The sequence below is a fragment of the Zootoca vivipara genome, chromosome 2, assembly GCF_965207765.1.
Source record: "Zootoca vivipara chromosome 2, rZooViv2.hap1.1, whole genome shotgun sequence".
In the NCBI taxonomy this organism is placed as follows: domain Eukaryota; kingdom Metazoa; phylum Chordata; class Lepidosauria; order Squamata; family Lacertidae; genus Zootoca; species Zootoca vivipara.
In genome coordinates, this window is record NC_142584.1 from 28,149,664 (window position 1) to 28,168,048 (window position 18,385).

The window sequence follows — 18,385 nt, forward strand, 5'->3', positions numbered from 1 at the left end:
ACTCTGTATTCACCCACAATCCAAGATTAGCACTGAAGTTGGTTTTTCCTGTCTTTTGGGCAATGCAAACAGTGCTTTCGCTAAGTGGTTTTTTTCTTGTTCTCCTTTAGGATACCCTAGAAATGTGCACCAAAGAAATTGAATTCAAGTGCATTCTTTTTGCCCTCTGCTATTTCCATGCAGTGGTGGCAGAACGGCGGAAATTTGGAGCTCAAGGGTGGAATAGGTCTTACCCATTTAACAATGGAGATCTCACTATTTCCATCAATGTACTGTACAACTATCTGGAAGCTAATGTGAAGGTAAAGATTTGGTAACTTGTGAGTTGCATAGAAGAGAAACTGTGTTTAGTAGTCAGTAGTCCCTTGTTTCCTAAGGGTCTTATCAAAGTACTGCCTGCTTGGTCAGTTAAGACCTTTGGGAAATGGAGAACTGCTATTTGAATTTACTGTTATTTAATTAGGAAAAAGGTGTACTGCGGGATCTTGGTGCAGAGAAACATTGAACTGAAAAGCTTGTTTTTTGTGAGCAGGGTATTCTCATTTTTTGGCATCTGTGCACCTAGAGAACCATGAGTTCTGCTTCCAGAGCAGACTGCACTTTTCAACTTGGGACAGCAATAATTTGAGGAGCTGTAGACTGTTCTGAATGGAGCTCCTACATCTGGAAACTCACAAACTCTGCCTGTTACAATAATACCTAGCATGTAACACATGCTACATGAATAGAATGAAAACCATTTTATTAGCCCACTCAAAATCTATTGCAGAATGCTAAGATCAAATAGGACCTCCTCAGTTCCAAAGTATTCTTCTGCTTTCACAGGCCATGATGGGAAAAGCAATTCAGCATTCCCCCAGGATTATCCCCTGCTGGCTAACCCTCTGCCAGAGTACTTGTCTGTGCTTTAAATCATTTTGTCTCATTTCCCAAGATTTTCCACTGTGCGTATGAGACCAAAATGTGCCCCTTAATAGACTAGTGATGAAAATATGTTTTCTGAAAAGAACTTTGGTTGCAGCAAAAAGCCCAAATACCTTTATATACGTGAGTAGAATGTTGGTGTTATACCCCCAAATTTTGCTTTCCCCCCCCCTCTGATGTGGCATCTTTCCCTAGGTTCCGTGGGACGACCTGCGGTATCTCTTTGGGGAGATCATGTATGGTGGACACATCACCGATGACTGGGACCGCAGATTATGCCGAACTTACCTGGGTGAATACATCCGTATGGAGATGCTGGAGGGAGAAATGATGTTAGCACCAGGTTTCCTTATACCACCTAACTCCGATTATAAGGTGAGAAAGGGAGGGGTGGGGAGTTGCTCCAACAACACACTGTTCTGACAATCGTTCATCTGGGGAAGTAAATGGTAGCCACAGGGGCAAGTGCTATTTGCCACAGAATAAACAATAGCAAGGTCTAGAGAAAGGACAGCAACTACAGAAATACTTTTACACCTCAGCACAGGGAACATGGCAAAATATTTCAGAGGACCACGAGAAACAGTATTATAGTTGTGGACAAGTTGGATAAAAGTCCCAGGGGAAACAGCCAGATCAACTGGCAAGACAGTGCTCGTTATGAGCATATACCGTAGTTTACTGGAAACTTAATTTGAAGATAAGGATGTGCGGGCTGGTGTAGGCGTTAAGCAATCACTAAAATCTTATAACATCCAGGTTTCTGCATATTACATTTTGTAGGGATATCATGAGTATATTGATGAAAATCTCCCACCCGAGAGCCCTTACCTGTACGGGCTTCATCCTAATGCAGAGATTGGGTTCCTCACTGTCACCTCCGAGAAACTTTTCCGCACTGTACTAGAAATGCAACCCAAAGAGTCCGATGCCGGAGGGGGAACTGGTGTGTCCCGAGAGGAAAAGGTAGGAAAACCTGCCGATCTGCTTTGACCGTGGCTTTCGGGGTCCTGATAATGGTTTGGGGTTCCTATTTGAATGTTTCTAATAGGCTTGGGCGATTCATTGAAGGGCAGACTGTGATGGTGGTTTCACTCAGCGGTTTATTGCTAGTGAAAGTGCTGCTGCTCCTGAGTCCCTCTGCTACCAGCGCAGCGAGGGAGAAACAAGCTGCAGCCGGCTGCTGGAGGCAGAGGGACTCAGAGCCGTGGCAGTTTCACCAACAATATACCATTGAGTGAAACCGCCACCGCGGTCTACCCCTCATGCCAGCACAGAGGGAGAATCAAGCTGCATTGGCCAGGTGCCTATACAGATTGTTCCTCCCTCCTTTAAGCTGCTTGGCTGAGGAACGCACAGCTGCCCTCACCTTAGCCAAGCAGTTTTACAGAGCCCCCAACCCGCCACCGGTTGGTATGAGCCAGCAGCAGGGTGGGAGCTCCGTTGAACTGCTCCCGCTCTCCAGCTGAGGAAGCACCATTCCTTCTGCTTGCACATGAGCAGGAGGAACCAGGCCCCTTCAGCTGGGGGGGGGGCTTTGTGCTCCCCAGCTGAGCAGCCCTGATCCTTCTCCTGCTAGCATGCAAGCCAGAGATGGATTTGGGCTCCCTCCGCTGGGGAGTGGGAGGCTTTGCATTCCCTGGCTGGGGTGTGCAAATAAGATCCTGTCCCTCTGGCATGCGCACACACCGGATGGACAGGGGTCTTGCTCAGCCGGGGGGTGAGAACCTTTGTACTTCTTGGCTGAAAGGGCTGTGCCAGCGAAGGTGAAGGGAGCCCTGACAACAGAGCCTGTCAGGTTCCATTGCAGTGCTTCCTCTGTCTTCGAGCAAGGGAGGGGGATGAGCAAGTGGACCCTTTCTCCTAGGAAAAGGAGGCTGCTTGTGCCCCTCCCCCAAATCCCTTGCCTGCAAAGATGATGGAGGCTGTCAGGCTCCGTTGCAGGGCTCCCTCCATCTTTGCCAGCAAGGGGTGTGGGGTTGGAGAGCAAGCAACCTTTTTCTCCCAGGCTGCTTGCATGTCCCCCACCCCTTGCTGGCAAAGGGAACCTTGCAAACCGAGCCTGTTGGGCTTCATCGCAAGGCTCCCTCTGTCTTGGGGAGTGGAGGGCGGAAGCCTTCACGTGCCCAAGCCGAGCAGTGGACTAGGGCCAGCTGGATTGGCCCCGACCTACAAGGCGCCGGGGTGAAAGCACCTCAGCTCCCAGGTGGTGAAAGCTGAAGCAGTTTCACCCGGGGCCTCGCAGGCTGGGGCCAATGCAGCTCTTTTCAGCATCGCGGTATATTGCCAAACCGTGATGTTTGGCTGGTGATGTATCACAATGTTGAAAACCTAATATCACCCAACCCTACTTTCTAATCAACAGGTTTTAGGCTTGCTGCTACCTGTTCTGCCCCTTCTACTGTCAGTCCTTTTTCAGTTGCATTGATATTTCTTCAAGCCCCCAGGAAATGTGGGAAATGCTCTTTAGTCTGCCCACCTGCTGGGGGCAGGTATTTTAGTCTAGTGCTTTGCTTACTCTTTGGAGCATTTTGAAGTGATGCTGTGTATAGTGAAACATTCATTTGGTCTTCTGTGTAACAGGTAAAAACTGTGCTAGATGAGATCATGGATCGGCTTCCAGAGCCCTTCAATATGGTGGAGATCATGGCAAAAGCAGCTGAGAAGACCCCGTATGTAGTAGTTGCCTTCCAGGAATGTGAACGAATGAACATCCTTACCAGTGAAATTAGACGTTCTCTGAAAGAATTAAACTTGGGGTTGAAGGTAGGTGCATACTGTATGCTATTGCTAGAAGTACACCAGAAAAACAACATTTCACCTGGTTCAATCAGCATACTTGACACATGACCTGGCATAGGAAAAATAAAGTGGAGCATGCTTTCTCAGTAACAGGAAATGCCTGAACATCGATACTTGATTTTCATCTTTCCTGCTACTGCTTTTAAAGAGCACTTTAAACTAGAAGATAATGATACTCTTTTTCCAATCACAACAGTACATATTCAGTAGTTTGTATATACAAGCACATGAAAATGAAGGGAGATAGAGCCAAGATGCTTGTCTTGGGAATCTTTCCTCTATGTTCACTGGCAAGTCGCTGACTTCAGCACAGATTGTGTTCACTGCCTAGTGGACTTTTCCTTCACTGCCCTTCACTATATTCAAGTTTTGCCAATAGCTCAACCTTCCAACAAGTCTTCCATAATACAATTCTATGGCAAGATTGAGGTGGGGTGGATAAAGAGAAAAATACCCTGGTTGCAAGCTTCATTGTGTTGCTTCCTCCTTTAAAACAAAACTAGCCGTTTAGAACTGTGTGCTCTGGCCCAGGAGACAGGGAGGCGTTAGCTCAATGCACTTGGTCCCCAAACTCCCCATCGTGAAATCAGGCTGATGGACATTAAATGAGCCACATACAACCACTCACAGAAATGATGTATGTGTTGGAACCATAAACCAATAAGGGCTTGTCCAGCAGAGAACTAAAAACAATTTACTAAGGGTCAAAAATTGTGTGTGTGTGTTTTGCTGTTTTTAATCATTGCTATCAGTTACACACCCGCTTGGCATTAGCGTTGGCACCCGTAATTATAGCACTAGCTGGAGGAGTGCATCTCATTTTCTCAGCAATGCAAGTGCTGGGAAATTTAAATTGCCACAACATCAGTAGTACCATGAGGGGAAATGCCTGGAAACACCACCACAAGTGAGGAACGACGCTACATTGTTTGCATAACATATAATTTGAAAGTGCTGTAATTAATGCCAGAGCATTCACATAACCAGAACCTTAGATCAACAGGGATCCCATTTTCATAAAAATACACTAAGAATTCTTCAAATGGTCTGCATAGCCACAAAAAGCTGTGCTAAGCTGATGGAGGAATCCAATTAAAAGCTTTTGTTTTGTTTTTCCCACAGGGAGAATTGACAATCACAACAGACATGGAAGATCTATCAAATGCTCTTTACTATGACAATGTTCCTGATTCCTGGACAAACCGGGCTTATCCATCTTTGCTCAGCTTGGGAGCTTGGTATGCTGACCTACTGCTCCGCATCAGGGTGAGGAAGAGGTTTCCTTTTTAAAGCTCTCCAAAATACAAAGTTCTTAGCTTTCCTGGCAGTGCAACAACCAAGAAAGCTAAGAACTTGCACTTAAGCATCATCTTTTAATTAAGCAACACACAGTTATTTTCTTTTGCATTGTTTTTTTCCAACTTTACCTTCTATATATCCTTAATAACAATCCTTAATAAAATAACAAGAATACTTTACAGCTGTAGTTGCATGCAATTCTACTAGGTAGAAGTCTTGATCATCTGTATAGGATGAGAGACATGCGTAGGTTTTTCAGAATCTTTGTGTGAAGATAATGTGTTTATTGGAGGTAGTTTCTACTACAGCAATGGGAAACATGTGACCCTGTACAGTGGTACCTCAACTTATGAACGACACGTCAACCGAATTTTTTGACTTACGAATGGGACTAGTGGCCACGTGCTTACGGATGTCTCGACATCCGAAAGGAAACCGCGGCAATTTTAGATAGGGATTTTTTTACTTACGAATTTTTAGATAGGGTTGCTTCGACTTACGAATTTTTCCGTTTCCAATGCATTCCTATGGGAAATCGCGTTTCCAATGGCGTTTTTCGACTTACAAATTTTTAGACCTACGAAGGTGCCTTCGGAACGGATTAAATTCTTAAGTCGAGGCACCACTGTAAGTGTTGTGGAACTACACCTCCCTGTTCCTTGAGAGTGGTGTCTGGGGCTGATGGGAAATGGACTCCCAAGTGCAACAGAAAACATGGACCTCCTCAACATGCTTAGCTATGTGTAATATTTCCATTTTCAGGAGCTGGAGGCCTGGACAACAGACTTTGCCCTACCCACAACTGTATGGCTAGCAGGCTTCTTTAACCCTCAGTCTTTCCTCACGGCCATTATGCAGTCTATGGCTAGGAAAAATGAGTGGCCTCTTGACAGAATGTGCCTTTCAGTGGAAGTTACCAAGAAGAACCGGGAGGATATGACAGCTCCCCCCCGAGAAGGCTCCTATGTGCATGGGCTCTTCATGGAAGGTAATCTAGCTTATCATGTTAGACAGAGGAGATGCAGTCATTCAACAGCAGACAAGGCAGTTTCTCCTTTGTCCTATACTGTAGGGAAGCTCTCCATTTAATCTCTGCTATTTCTTTGAGAGAGGTGGGGGTTTACTATAGTTTCTTGCAGTTTTAGAACATTTTGTCCCTGGGTTCTCTCTTTGCCTCCAGGACCTTGATGCAAGACCACCTTCCCCTGCCGCACCTCTTTCAGGCACAGCTCTGAGCTACATATTTTCACAATTTTAAAAAGGGCACCCCATCTTCAGCTGTACCTTTGTGCTTGGTAACAGTAGAGGATTCTTAATTTTGTGCAGTAAAAATATATTATTTGCCATTCCTAAGGATAGAGTTCATTGCTGAATGCCTTCAGCTTGTGCAAATATTATTTCCACGCTGTAAACTACTTCCAGGCTGAAATCTGTTTTGAAAGCACAAATATTTGTCAAGAAAGGATCAAGCAGACAACACTTTGCAGTAGCTGCCTTTATTGTTTCATATCATTTTAGCATGTCAGCAGAGGGCAGCACATGCCTATTCTACTGCCCTTACAGACAAAATTACTTAATTGACCATATTAAAATACTCTTCGTTTCTAAGGTTAGGAATGTAATGTTGCCCCCGCATGTTAAAGGGGGCTGAAGAAGCCTAACCCTTAGTGCTCAAGTCACTGTAGGCGGGGACTTTTATGTTACCTACAAGGCTGAATGAAGGTGGAAGGAACACTGCCGTAGGCTCAGGGCAGAGTTGTGAATTCAGCTCTTTCTAGCTTATTAATGCTCAGAATGCTTACGTAAATTATTGAGATGACAGCAAAGGCACATTCAAGCCAGAGCAACTACCTGTAGCCATGCTTCTAAAGACAGAAGGTTGGTAGTGTGAGGTTCCCTTCCTTTAACGCTTGCTGCAAATGAAGCACCCTCCAGGCTGAAGCAACAGCACAGTTCTGTCCTCCTGCAGGTGCACGTTGGGATACTCAGACCGGTGTCATCAGTGATGCACGTCTGAAGGAGCTGACCCCCTCGATGCCCGTCATCTTCATCAAAGCCATTCCCGTGGATCGTATGGACACCAAGAACATGTATGAGTGTCCTGTCTATAAGACGCGCATGCGAGGCCCCACCTACGTCTGGACTTTCAACCTGAAGACAAAAGAGAAGCCAGCTAAGTGGATTCTTGCTGGAGTTGCATTGCTCTTACAAGTTTAATGCCTGCGTTGAAAGCAAAGCCCTACCCACCCGCCCCACCCACTCCATCATGTCACCCCCACCACCTTTCCCAAAATAGAAACTAAAAAAAAGTGTGGTTATGCTACTCAGGTTGGCACTGATAAACAGTATTTTTACAATATGACAAGAAACAAGTCTGTGTACATTTGTCTGCATTGGCCAGGATTCCTTGCCCACATTCACTGCAACTGACTAGAAGATTTTTCAGTTCTCATAAGTAGGAAAATAGCTCAGGTTTTTCCCCACCAACATTCATCCACAAGGAGAAGGGACTCTCTTACCAGTTAGGCATAACAATGCCAAATTTATGAAAAATGCAAATGCCTTCCTCTGTAACTTATTGAACCCATGAGGCACCTCTTGATTTGGCCTACTTGGAGCTCTGCAGGCACTCCTGGTAGTCACATTAGCACTACTTAAGAATATAAACATTTGTTAGGTTCATATTCTTGATTAGCTCCAGTATCTCCCTTCATTACAATAGCAGTTACCAAACCCTCAGCCCCCACCTCAATCACTAACCAACAACAAATATCAAAAAGACCCTGGTCCCAAATAAACCCTGGTGTTATGGATGAACACCTGATTCAAAGCTGTAATATCTGCACTTCTGTTTCCCTTCTACTCTTTTTAGCCCTCATGCAGTTGCCCTACACTGTGTATTTGAAGCCTCAATTTCTCCTCCACACATCCCTGGCATTTTACTGCTCTCCAGTTATGTGCGGGTTTTAGCCTTTTTTCAGAATAATCTGACAGGTTGATACAAATTAATAAGGTCTCACAGCGCTTTGCAATGACAGCCCAATGCAGGCCCTTGGATAGCAGACTTATGCTGCACAGGAAAAACACTGCCTTGGTTCTAACAGAAATCAGCTCGTGCTTCTTTCCTGTTTATTAAAGTGCTTGCTGGGGGGGGGGTATAGACAACAACATATGAAACTCACCCCAAAAGGACCCGCCTTTTTTTTCAGAAGAAGTTCTTGATCAGAGGTGTCACCATCTTCACCCACAGTTGGACATAGCGACTAGACTGCTCAAAGGTTGATGCAGACACCATACTAGACTGCAAATAAAGCTGCTCTTGCTCCTATGGTGGGAAAAATGAGGGGGGAGGTTGCTACATGAATTTGAACATCTGCTCCTAGACTGCATTATTGATTGTTGGTAAAATAATCTAACATCATTGTCTTCTTTAGTTGGTTTTAATCAAAGTACAGGGCTGATCAGGATCCATATACTTTCATTCCCCTGAAGAGAGTACCTCTTATGCAGGCTGACCTGCTTTCCCAAGTCTGGCATCTCAAATGCCAACTGAGTCAAGTAATTGCACATACACAGAGCCCAACCCACATATGTATACAAACACACAAAGGAGGAAAGCATTACGAGATTTGGCCCTGCAGTTACTTTTTTCCCGTAACAGCCAAACCCTGAGCTATAATCGTCCAAAAGGAAGCCTGACTTTAATCTCCAGAGACCAGACGGTTCATTTATCTTCAGAAAAAGCTCCGAAGCTACATTTTTAAATGAATGTGCCGTCAAAGTTTTGCTGTGGTTCCCAGAAATACTAAGCACCTTCAAAGAACAAACAATACAGCTGGCAGGGACAGTAAGTGTCTGTGTGATACAGGACGCATACATCCCATGCGATTTGAAGTACTGCTTACAGCACAAAGATACTTTCTCACCTGTGCTAGCAAGATGGGTTCTTGTACATGCAGAGAGCCGTGACACAATTATAGGACTTCTGCCTGACTCAAAAGTCAACACAGTTCAATCACCCATCCTCAGCCACATTATTAGCCACCTATAACCTTCCCAAGCCCAGCTGAGCACATCTAGCCCATGCAGATTGCGTTCCAATTCTCTCCCCCGCCCCCTCTTATTTCCTGTAAACTAGTTCCCTCCAGGATTTAACAAGGCCTTCTTTAAGTAAATAGATAAAAAGTAAACCTTATTCAATGTGCTTGTGAACAAGGGTGTCCTGTGTTCTTCTTGCTCATTAATTCATGTGTTTTGGTCATCTAAAGAGGGCTAGCACAATTGACTTTCTGCGGAAGTGCTAACTGAGCCGTTAAGGAGTGTGCTAATGCTGCTAAGACAATGTGCTGGGAAGTATACAGGGCACAGTCCTGACATGGCACCTTCACAAAAGGTTTGCAGTCCACATGGGATGGGAAGCAGAGAATTTAAAGGACGATTATAAAAGGATCAAAAAATGACTATCCAGAGACTTCAGAATGCTCTGAATCCATTCCAGAGGCAGGATTCACACAAACTATAAGAAACTTAGTTGAAGTATCTGAAGAAGTGTGCATGCACACGAAGCTCATACCAAAATAAAAACTTAGTTGGTCTTTAAGGTGCTACTGAAGGAATTTTTTTATTTTGCTTCGACTCAGACCAACGCGGCTACCTACCTGTAACTGAAACTTAGTTGAGTTACTCATAACTACCCCCTGCCACAAGAGGCACCAATGCTCCACAAAGGAGAAGTATAACAGCAACAGTTTGCGTATGTGGCTTACTAGGTTGCCATCTGAATTCTTACCGCATTTCCAATAGCTCCCATTTATTTCAGATTATACATCGTATGTTTATAACCTCCTACAGATGATACAAAAATAGAATAATTTTTAAAAAACCCGTTCCATCTTTCAGCACATGGAGAGGAATTATGGGAGGGGCAAAGTCAAGTTTAATACAGCGCAATACTTCAAAAGAAGGCAGGTGGTGGCATGAACTGCTCTCGTCAGTTTCCCCTTCTGCAGTGCCTGTGGAAGAGGGAAGTGGGGAGAAGAGTTCGTGCCACTTCTTGCCTTTCCCAAAGCCTTCCTTGTACAAGGAACAAGACCCTACCCTTCCCTCAAGTCCTCTGCATGCTCCAGAGAACTCGGAGAGAGCTGTGAGGTTGGTTGGTTGTTTCCACTGCTTTTGCCTTGTACAAAAGCAGCATGAAGAGAAAGCAATCTCTCCTCTGAATCCTCTGGCGTAGGGGAAAACAATTGCTAGAGAGTAAGCCAAGGCAGTACCGTATTTATGGAGCCCCTGCATTTAAAGGCTGAAATTATACATGGCTTCTATGGCTTGGCTGCTACAAAGTCTCAAGCAATGTTCTTTCAAAAATCCAGTCAACACTGAGACTTTGTGTCAGGGGTAGAAAACCTTTTCCCGGGTAGGAAGGGGCTTGCATTCCCTTTGGGCAACCTTCAGGGGCCCATGTGACTGTGATGGGTGGGGCCAGAGGCTAAAGTGAAGAGTGCAACTAATGTACAATGGGCTAGTTTCTACATACACACAACTCTCTGCCTGCCATTCAAATAAGCAATAGGCATTAGCAGTTTAACAAAACATTCAAGTCAAGGTGCAAAATAAGGGCTACTGGGGATTCTGAAGGCCACAGAGAAAACTGAAGAGCCAGATTTAACCTGAGCCTTGAGGTTCCCCAGCCCTGCTTTATGGGGATTTTATGTGGTACCGGGTATTTTCATATAAATTTAACCAACTGCAAATTTCAGTTTGTTTCTGCTGAAATTCAATGTTACGACAAGTAATTATAACTTTAGTTTGGATTAACTGGCTGAGACTAAATCTTGGGTTTAATATGTACATGCAAATCCAACTATTGTGCTGCTACACAGCAGTTGCAAAGGGCAATTAAAAAGCCAGTCCAGAATAAGCAAGTGGACAGAGACAGGAATCAAGGCCACGCAAGCAGAGATAGAATCAGGTCAATCCAAAATATATTTGCAGCCAGCAGGAGATCACACACCAAGAAATGCTGGGAAAGCCCACAGCAACTATTTCATTAACCTTAAAAATCAAGAGCACTGTTTTCGTATTCTGTTGGGCTCTGTATAATCTTTGTTTTATAAATAAAACTGAGGAGGTGAGAATTGGGAGCAGAAAAGTCTAAATGAAAACCTACAAGAATCATTATAAAGGGAACATTAGCACTTGTACGTCAAAAAGTTGGTACAACGTTCTCCTGCATTTGTGAGCAAGAAAAAGCCAGAAAGCAGCTAAGGGTTTTGCCCCTCTTTATAAAATTCATCCACCAGGTGGATTACCTAAACACTGGGAGCTACTAGGATTGTCTTTCGGAAAACTATGGGCCACTACACTTCCCCCCATATCTTCACATGGGGACAACCATCAAGTCAAAGGAGAAAAGCTCATGTATGCATTAGGGGCAGAGCTAGCAATACTTTCAGCTTTCCCCACGTTTATCTTCAGCCTCCAGGACCAGCCTGTTTGCATTCAGGACTACAACAGCTATTTCAGATACATCATCACTGGAGGGTTTTTCGAAAAAGATTTTTCTTGGTTTTCTTTTTTCCAGTGTTAATGTATCTGTTTTCTATTTTAAATGGCTTGGAGTTGCCTTTGTAAAAAAGCAAAAAACACATTTAATAAATAAAGAAAAGTAACTGCTCACACAAATGTCCTCTGGACAGTTTTGAATTACTCCAGTTTTACAGCAACACACACATCCAGTTTCCCTCAACCCCACTATCTATCTATTTTATTCATTAAACTAGTATACTGCCCTTCACCTACAGATCTTAGGGCGGTTCAGTGTGAAGTGGAGCATTCAAGTCATCAGCCCACGAACTACGCACCTGATGGAACTGCTGTTGCAGGGCTTTGTTTTCTGTCACTATTGCAACCTGTGCTTCGAGGTCCCGATGAACCGACCTGTACCCAAAATTAGGAGAGCCAATCAGAGTTAAGCAGGGTAGACTGCTTCCTGCCAGGTACAACCAGAGGCCTGCAGGGAAACATGGGGAGAAAGGAAATGTGGCAGACGGAGGAAGTTTTCATGGAAGCTGTTATGAGCCTCAAACAATAGTTTATTCCAGAAAGGAAAAGCAACAAAACACACCAAATATTTAATTTACTGGCAGTATAAATAGGTCAGGATACTAAAGAAGCAACCAGGAAATAGGGATACTTCCTTGCAGAAAATGTCATATGGGAATGGCACAAAAATCAACAGAGTACCTGGATGCACTTTTGGAGACGCCTTTCTCAGCTTGTACAACACAATCCCTGCACAATAGGATGCAGACCATGCTCTGAGGTCCATTGCAACACACACTCCCCACCCTGTACAGCTGCACTAAAAGCTCAGGTTTTTAATATTAAACTGATCATGTTTAAAAATAAATTAGTGATGTCGCCAGGTTCTTGAGAGAGCAAAGACCATAATCCCTCAAGATCAGTACTTATGCACAGAATGGCTTACTGCAGATGCTGCTGCTGATCATATCAGAGCAACTGCTATGGAAAAAAAGGTTTATCCTTCAGAAGCGATACCTGTATGTCAACATCTCCCTCCCTCTCCTTCTCTCTCTCTCTCTCTCTCTCTCTCTTTCTCACACACACACACACACACACACACACACACACACACACAAAGCTAAACAGCACCAACAGCACAATCACCAAAGGCGACACCAGCCTACCAACCTGGTCTCACCCATTCATCTGGAACAAAGGAACAACCCTGTGGGAATCATAAGATGGCAACACTTGTTTTTCTAACACTGCATGAGTTTTGCATCTCAGTTTCTTCAGGCCAATGGGAGTGTCCACATTTGTAGAGCACTCCCCATTGAAGAAAACCACACAAGCTTAAAGGAAACACTTCTCATCATTATCTGTTACCGAGCCAAACACATGTGAGCATACTTTCCGTATTTCCTGCCACACTTGGGGAATGATGCAAAACTGAGGTCCACCTTAAAGCAGGGGTCCCCAGACTTACCGTGCGGCGGGCCGGTGCCCGCCGCGCCGACCGCACGGCGGGCCGGAGGGAAGGGGAGTGCGCGCACAGCGGGCCGGAGGGCGGGGGAGTGCGCGCCCGTGCGCATGCGCACACGCACACGGGCGGGGGGGGAAATCGCCGAAAATCGCTTGTGCGCATGCGTATGGGCCTCCCCCGACCCGGAAGTGCACCAGAAATGACCTCTTCCGGGTCGGGAGAGGCCCATACGCATGCACACAAAGGATTTTCGGCGATTTTTTGGCGATTTTTTAGATTGTCGTTGCGCCGCGCGGCGTGAGAGCGGGCGGCGGCAGCGGGCGTCGTCGTGGGCCGGATTGGAAGGCCGATTGGGCCGCATCCGGCCCGGGGGCCGTAGTTTGGGGACCCCTGACCTTAAAGGGTCTTCTGGCACTTCTCTCACTGTGGGAAGTGAAGTTGCGGGGAACCAGGCAGAAGGCCTTCTCAACAGTGGTGCCCTCCCTATGGAACACCCTCCCCATCAGATGTCAAGGAGATAAAGTACTACACAACTTTTAGAAGACATGTGAAGGCAGTCCTGTATCAGGAAGTTTTTAACGTCTGACATTTTATTATGTTTTTATATGTGCTGGAAACCACCCAGAGTGGCTGGGGAAATCATTATTAAACTGCCCTTTGCCCTTCGTGATGCATAAACCCCAGATGAACAAGACAAATGACTATCAGATGTATACTACCCATCTTACAGAAAACACGAGCCAAGGCAATTAACAGTGGGTTTGCAACTGAATAAAACTGGGGTAAATTATATTGGGGTTATAGTAGTTGTTCCATTTCAAGGCTCAGGAGAAATAAATCATGAAAACAGAAGCAGCAAGCTAATGAGCATGTGCATGACAAGCCATTGGTTGCTTCAATGCTGCCCTACTATAAAGGTAAAGGTACGGTAAAGGACCCCTGGAAGGTAAAGTCCAGTCAAGGGTGACTATGGGGTTGTGGCGCTCATCTTGCTTTTCAGGCCGAGGGATTCGGTGTTTGTCCACAGCTAGCTTTCCGGATCATGTGGCCAGCATGACTAAACCGCTTCTGGCGCAACGGAACACCATGACAGAAGCCAGAGCGCACGAAACGCTGTTTACCTTCCCGCCACCTATTTATCTACTTGCACTGGCAGAAGCTGGGACAGAGCAATGGGAGCTCATCCAGTCATGCGGATCTGAACTGCCAACCTTGCGATCAGCAAGCTATAATAGTATAATACGCAGTTATAATACTGTAATACGTGGGACTGCCTTTGAAGAGCCTTCCCACTAGGTCCAATATCCTCCTGGTGTTCACTTACTAGCTCCACTCTCACTGGAGCCGTAAACTGGGAAAACAACAGGGAAGAAGTATTATAGCCATTGAGCACACAAACCCTGCTTCTGATACTCGCTCTCATTGGAATTTATCAAGATGGGAAAGAACAAGAAAGCAGTCCACCTGGCCCTCAAGTCCTGCTTCTTAATGTCTCTTTGCCCACCTGAAATCAAAAGGAAGAGGTCTCTCTCAAACTGTCCAAGCCCCGGGAGTAGCCGCTGTTCATGAAGGGGTTACACAGCACCATGGACAGAGTTACTAGCTGCCCACACCCTAATGGTGAGGCCTTGTTTAACATCCTGACATGGGATTTAACATCCTGACATGACATTAGAGAGCCTTTTCTGTGACTGCAGAAGTTTCTTTGGTCTACTCTCTTCTTAGCTTCAGCCACCAGGTAAAGACACTGGTGGCGCTTTTAACAACATTGGAATCTTAAAGATAGTTAAAACGTTGGTGCTCTGCCATGCTGTTTCCAGGTTTTTGGCATTTAATTGTTTTAATTATGTAATGATTGGGGATTGCTTTACCATTCTTTGAACATTATTAAGTCCCTGAAACTAGTTACTGTAGTAAGCGGGAAAGTGGGATATAAAGTTTTAAGCAAGCAACCACTGAAGGGAAAGCTGTTGCTGACACTGGTTCAACAAAAAGCCTGTGAAAAGGCTGGTGGGGCAGGGTGGGCAAGTGAGGAGGCACTGGACAGGCAATGGAAGCAAGGCCCACTTGGGTCCTAGCCCATTCTCCGAGAAATTTAAAATCAATTAACTTCCACACTTAGGCAAGTGGCTAAAGCAGGCATCCCCAAACTGCAGCCCTCCAGATGTTTTGGCCTACAACTCCTATGATCCCTAGCTAACAAGACCAGTGGTCGGGGAAGATGGGAATTGTAGTCCAAAACATCTGGAGGGCCGAAGTTTGGGGATGCCTGGGCTAAAGCTTACCAGCAAAGATGAACAGACATTTTTCCCGTTTGTCATCTTGTGCATATGCATTAACTGCCTCTATTTTCTGATTCTGCACCCCTCTGCTAGGGCAAAGAAGCCCTTTCACAGACAACATCACAGCTTGTAGCTTTTTTACGCAAGGAGAATAATCTAGTGTTACTTTGACCTACTTGGACAGTGTCTTGTGTTCCAAGTCTGAAATAGTTCCTGTAACTCTAAACATCCCCACACTCTTCCCTCTCCATATCCATTTAGAAAACCAAATGAGCAAGCAAGAGTGCCCTGCTGATGTCCCTGGCCAACATCCAATCCAGCCTTGCAGAATGAGGAAAGAGGGATGCCTGCAGGCATGCTGGAATTTGATTGAGCCCACAAACTTCTGTTGCATTCCTGTTGCCACAAGGAATGCAACAGAAGGTTAGGCTGCATGTCCTACAATGGTGTAAGCTTTGTGACTATGCCAGGCTGAATCCGCTCACCTCATGACTCACCTTTTCAGGAGGGGAAACCTAAAACATTTCTCTATCCTCATTCAGTCTAATAAAGGAGCCTTATCTGGGTCTCAAGTGATACTTGACACTCAGCTGCATAACCCATTGCCAAACTCTCCTCTTCTTTTTTGCCCCAAGAACATACTTCTCTCTCCTGAGAGTGTGCTTATGACCTCACTACTACCAAGTATCTCATATTCTTCACCTGCTTGATTCCTGAACAGGAATCCTTTTATTTTTAATGTGTCTTGTTGTGATTTTATGTAAGCCACTCTGGGACCTGTTTTGGCTGACGAGCAGGGTACAAGTGCTATAAATAAATCCTTAAATGCCCCTTTAGCCACAAAGCAGAATAGATGCAGCAGTAGTCTAGCCCAATTTGGTTTTGAAAACCTGTGAATTTGCAACAGTGCCAACTATTCAGAGTGCCTTAGAGCTTCTTGAGATTGCCTATACAGTGGTGCCTCGCTAGACGAAATTAATTCGTTCCACGGGTCTTTTCTTATAGCGAAAAATTCGTCTAGCGAATCCCATAGGAATGCATTGAATTTGTTTTGATTTTTTTTGCCCATAGGAACGCATTAATTGAATTTCAATGCATTCCTATGGGAAACCACGATTCGCTAGACGAATTTTTCGTAAAACGCATTCGTCTAGCGAGGCAAGCTCCGCTCGAAAAATCCTTTCGTTAAGCGGAAATTTCGTAAAGCAGGGCATTCGTTAAGCGAGGCACCATTGTACAGCTAGGGAGCAGTCACCTGCACAAGACTATATTTGGGAACTATTCTATCTCAATGCCTGGCAACAACAAATGCATAAATTGAAGATAGCATGATTGACCAGGGCGGTGGAAATTGGTGGTTTTGGTGGTATTATTAATTTCAACAGCACGCCCCATTTTACAGCTGTCATTAAGTTTCAGTTTTTCATGGTTCAAGCAGAGCCAGCCATGTTGTGGAAGGATAGCGACATTGCCTTGAGCTGCTACACCATCAGCAATGTTGGCTGCGCACTTCTCAAATGCTCTGTGTCTTCGTACCACATCTCTCTTCTTGGGTGTAAAAGTTGATCAATCAGCACTGGGAAGCCATGTATCTTTGGTGTGATTGTAGCCAGGTCTTCCAATAATAGAACCCACAGCTTATCTGACATCCTATGCAAATCCAACATTCATAGGATTGCTGACAGGAGATCTTAAGAGTGAGCACAACTGCACAGCTGTAAGCAGTGCTGTTTGCGACCCATGTGGCCCTCTCCCTTACTGTTTCTCATGGTTGTGGGTAAGCAGCAGTGTGCAGAGACATGTTTTCTTAAGAGTTAGCAACACACACACCCGGCCCCACCCCACCAGCCTCTTCCCAGCAGCTTTGCAGGAAGGAGGCAGGGAAGATAAGCAGCATTCCCATAATCATTAACAACCGCAAACGTAGACAAACAAAAAAGGGATCCCTGGAGAAGGGCAGCCTATTAGGATGCGAGCTTTGGGACAGGCTCAAGGGAGGCCTGCTCAGTTTGCTCTAATCCCATTTCTAATGTAAGTGACAAATGGGTTCCCTCAGTACCATGGAAAGCTGACCACGGGAACTTCAAATGCCTTCCCGAGCGTAATTTGCTTGCTGTCAGCTTGGAAGTCTCAGAAAGGGGTGGTGCTTCATTACACTATCTCAATAAAAACACAACCATTGGAGAAGCAAGCGGGGACCCAAGGTGACACCATATAGAGGCAGTGTCTATCATTGTCAAAGCTGCAGCTTAGCGGCAGCAGTCTTCTGTGACACAACAAAGATAACTTCAGAACACCTCCATATAGCATAAGAATTAGTTCTCCAAGTGTTCTGCTTCAGTCTCCAAAATATGATGGGTATGTCTCAGTCCTTTCAAAAGAGTCACAAAGCTTAGCCCAGTTATTTCACAATCAGTGGTCCCATGTCTTTTGGGAGCATATCAGGCACTTGAAACACACTTCTCCACTCCTGACTGCATCTTGAACATCCATCGTTTTATGAAATCCCACAGTGTCTCCTTGCTTTCCCCACCCAACACTTCTCCTCACAGAAGGGGAAGCTGAAACATTTCATCAGAAAGGAGAAAGAGAAAGGAGGGACCTAAACACTGGTGAATGGACCTGATTTCAGCATCCTCCTTTCCTAGAACAGGCTGAGTCAGTGCATTTAGGGGAGGATTCCTCATCTCCCTTATGCACTCAGGTAGGCCTCTTCCCTTGGTTGGAAGATCGGCAGATTAAGGGAGTACAAAGGGAATTCAGACCACAAGCCATCAACTGACAAACCCTAATTTAAGACTACAATTGGCTTTCACATCTCCCTTCCAGGGACACAAATTATACAATTTCCTGTTTTCCCCATTGGCTACATCACTTACATAGTAGATGAAGAAATAGCATCAGACAAAATGACAAGCGGTCAAATAACAACAACTCCCAGCTCTTCCCGTATCTAGAATCAGACAGCTTCCCTCTTCTATGGTAAGGACAAAGTCACAACTTCAGTCTTGCTCATATTTAGGAATGGTCATGAAGCATACTGATAGGTTTTAGCTAGAACTAGAAGTCTGTT

General features: G+C 45.1%; 2 protein-coding genes across 2 annotated transcripts in view; one reads left to right on the forward strand and one right to left on the reverse strand.

The window, feature by feature from the left end:
• DNAH17 (dynein axonemal heavy chain 17) overlaps positions 1–7,527 on the forward strand; it is a 98,753-nt gene extending 91,226 nt beyond the window's left edge. Inside the window, exons 74-80 of the mRNA XM_088663020.1 lie at positions 111–302; positions 1,120–1,299; positions 1,708–1,890; positions 3,508–3,690; positions 4,849–4,992; positions 5,788–6,013; positions 6,995–7,527. Of these exons, the coding sequence (XP_088519146.1) occupies positions 111–302; positions 1,120–1,299; positions 1,708–1,890; positions 3,508–3,690; positions 4,849–4,992; positions 5,788–6,013; positions 6,995–7,242 (1,356 nt within the window). The 3' untranslated portion in view covers positions 7,243–7,527. The remainder of the gene's footprint in view (positions 1–110; positions 303–1,119; positions 1,300–1,707; positions 1,891–3,507; positions 3,691–4,848; positions 4,993–5,787; positions 6,014–6,994) is intronic.
• The window catches only part of PGS1 (phosphatidylglycerophosphate synthase 1), a 35,511-nt gene continuing 23,631 nt past the window's right edge, over positions 6,506–18,385 (reverse strand). Inside the window, exons 8-10 of the mRNA XM_035104212.3 lie at positions 11,886–12,034; positions 8,208–8,350; positions 6,506–7,176 (exon numbers count right to left, since the gene is read on the reverse strand). Of these exons, the coding sequence (XP_034960103.1) occupies positions 8,231–8,350; positions 11,886–12,034 (269 nt within the window). The 3' untranslated portion in view covers positions 6,506–7,176; positions 8,208–8,230. The remainder of the gene's footprint in view (positions 7,177–8,207; positions 8,351–11,885; positions 12,035–18,385) is intronic.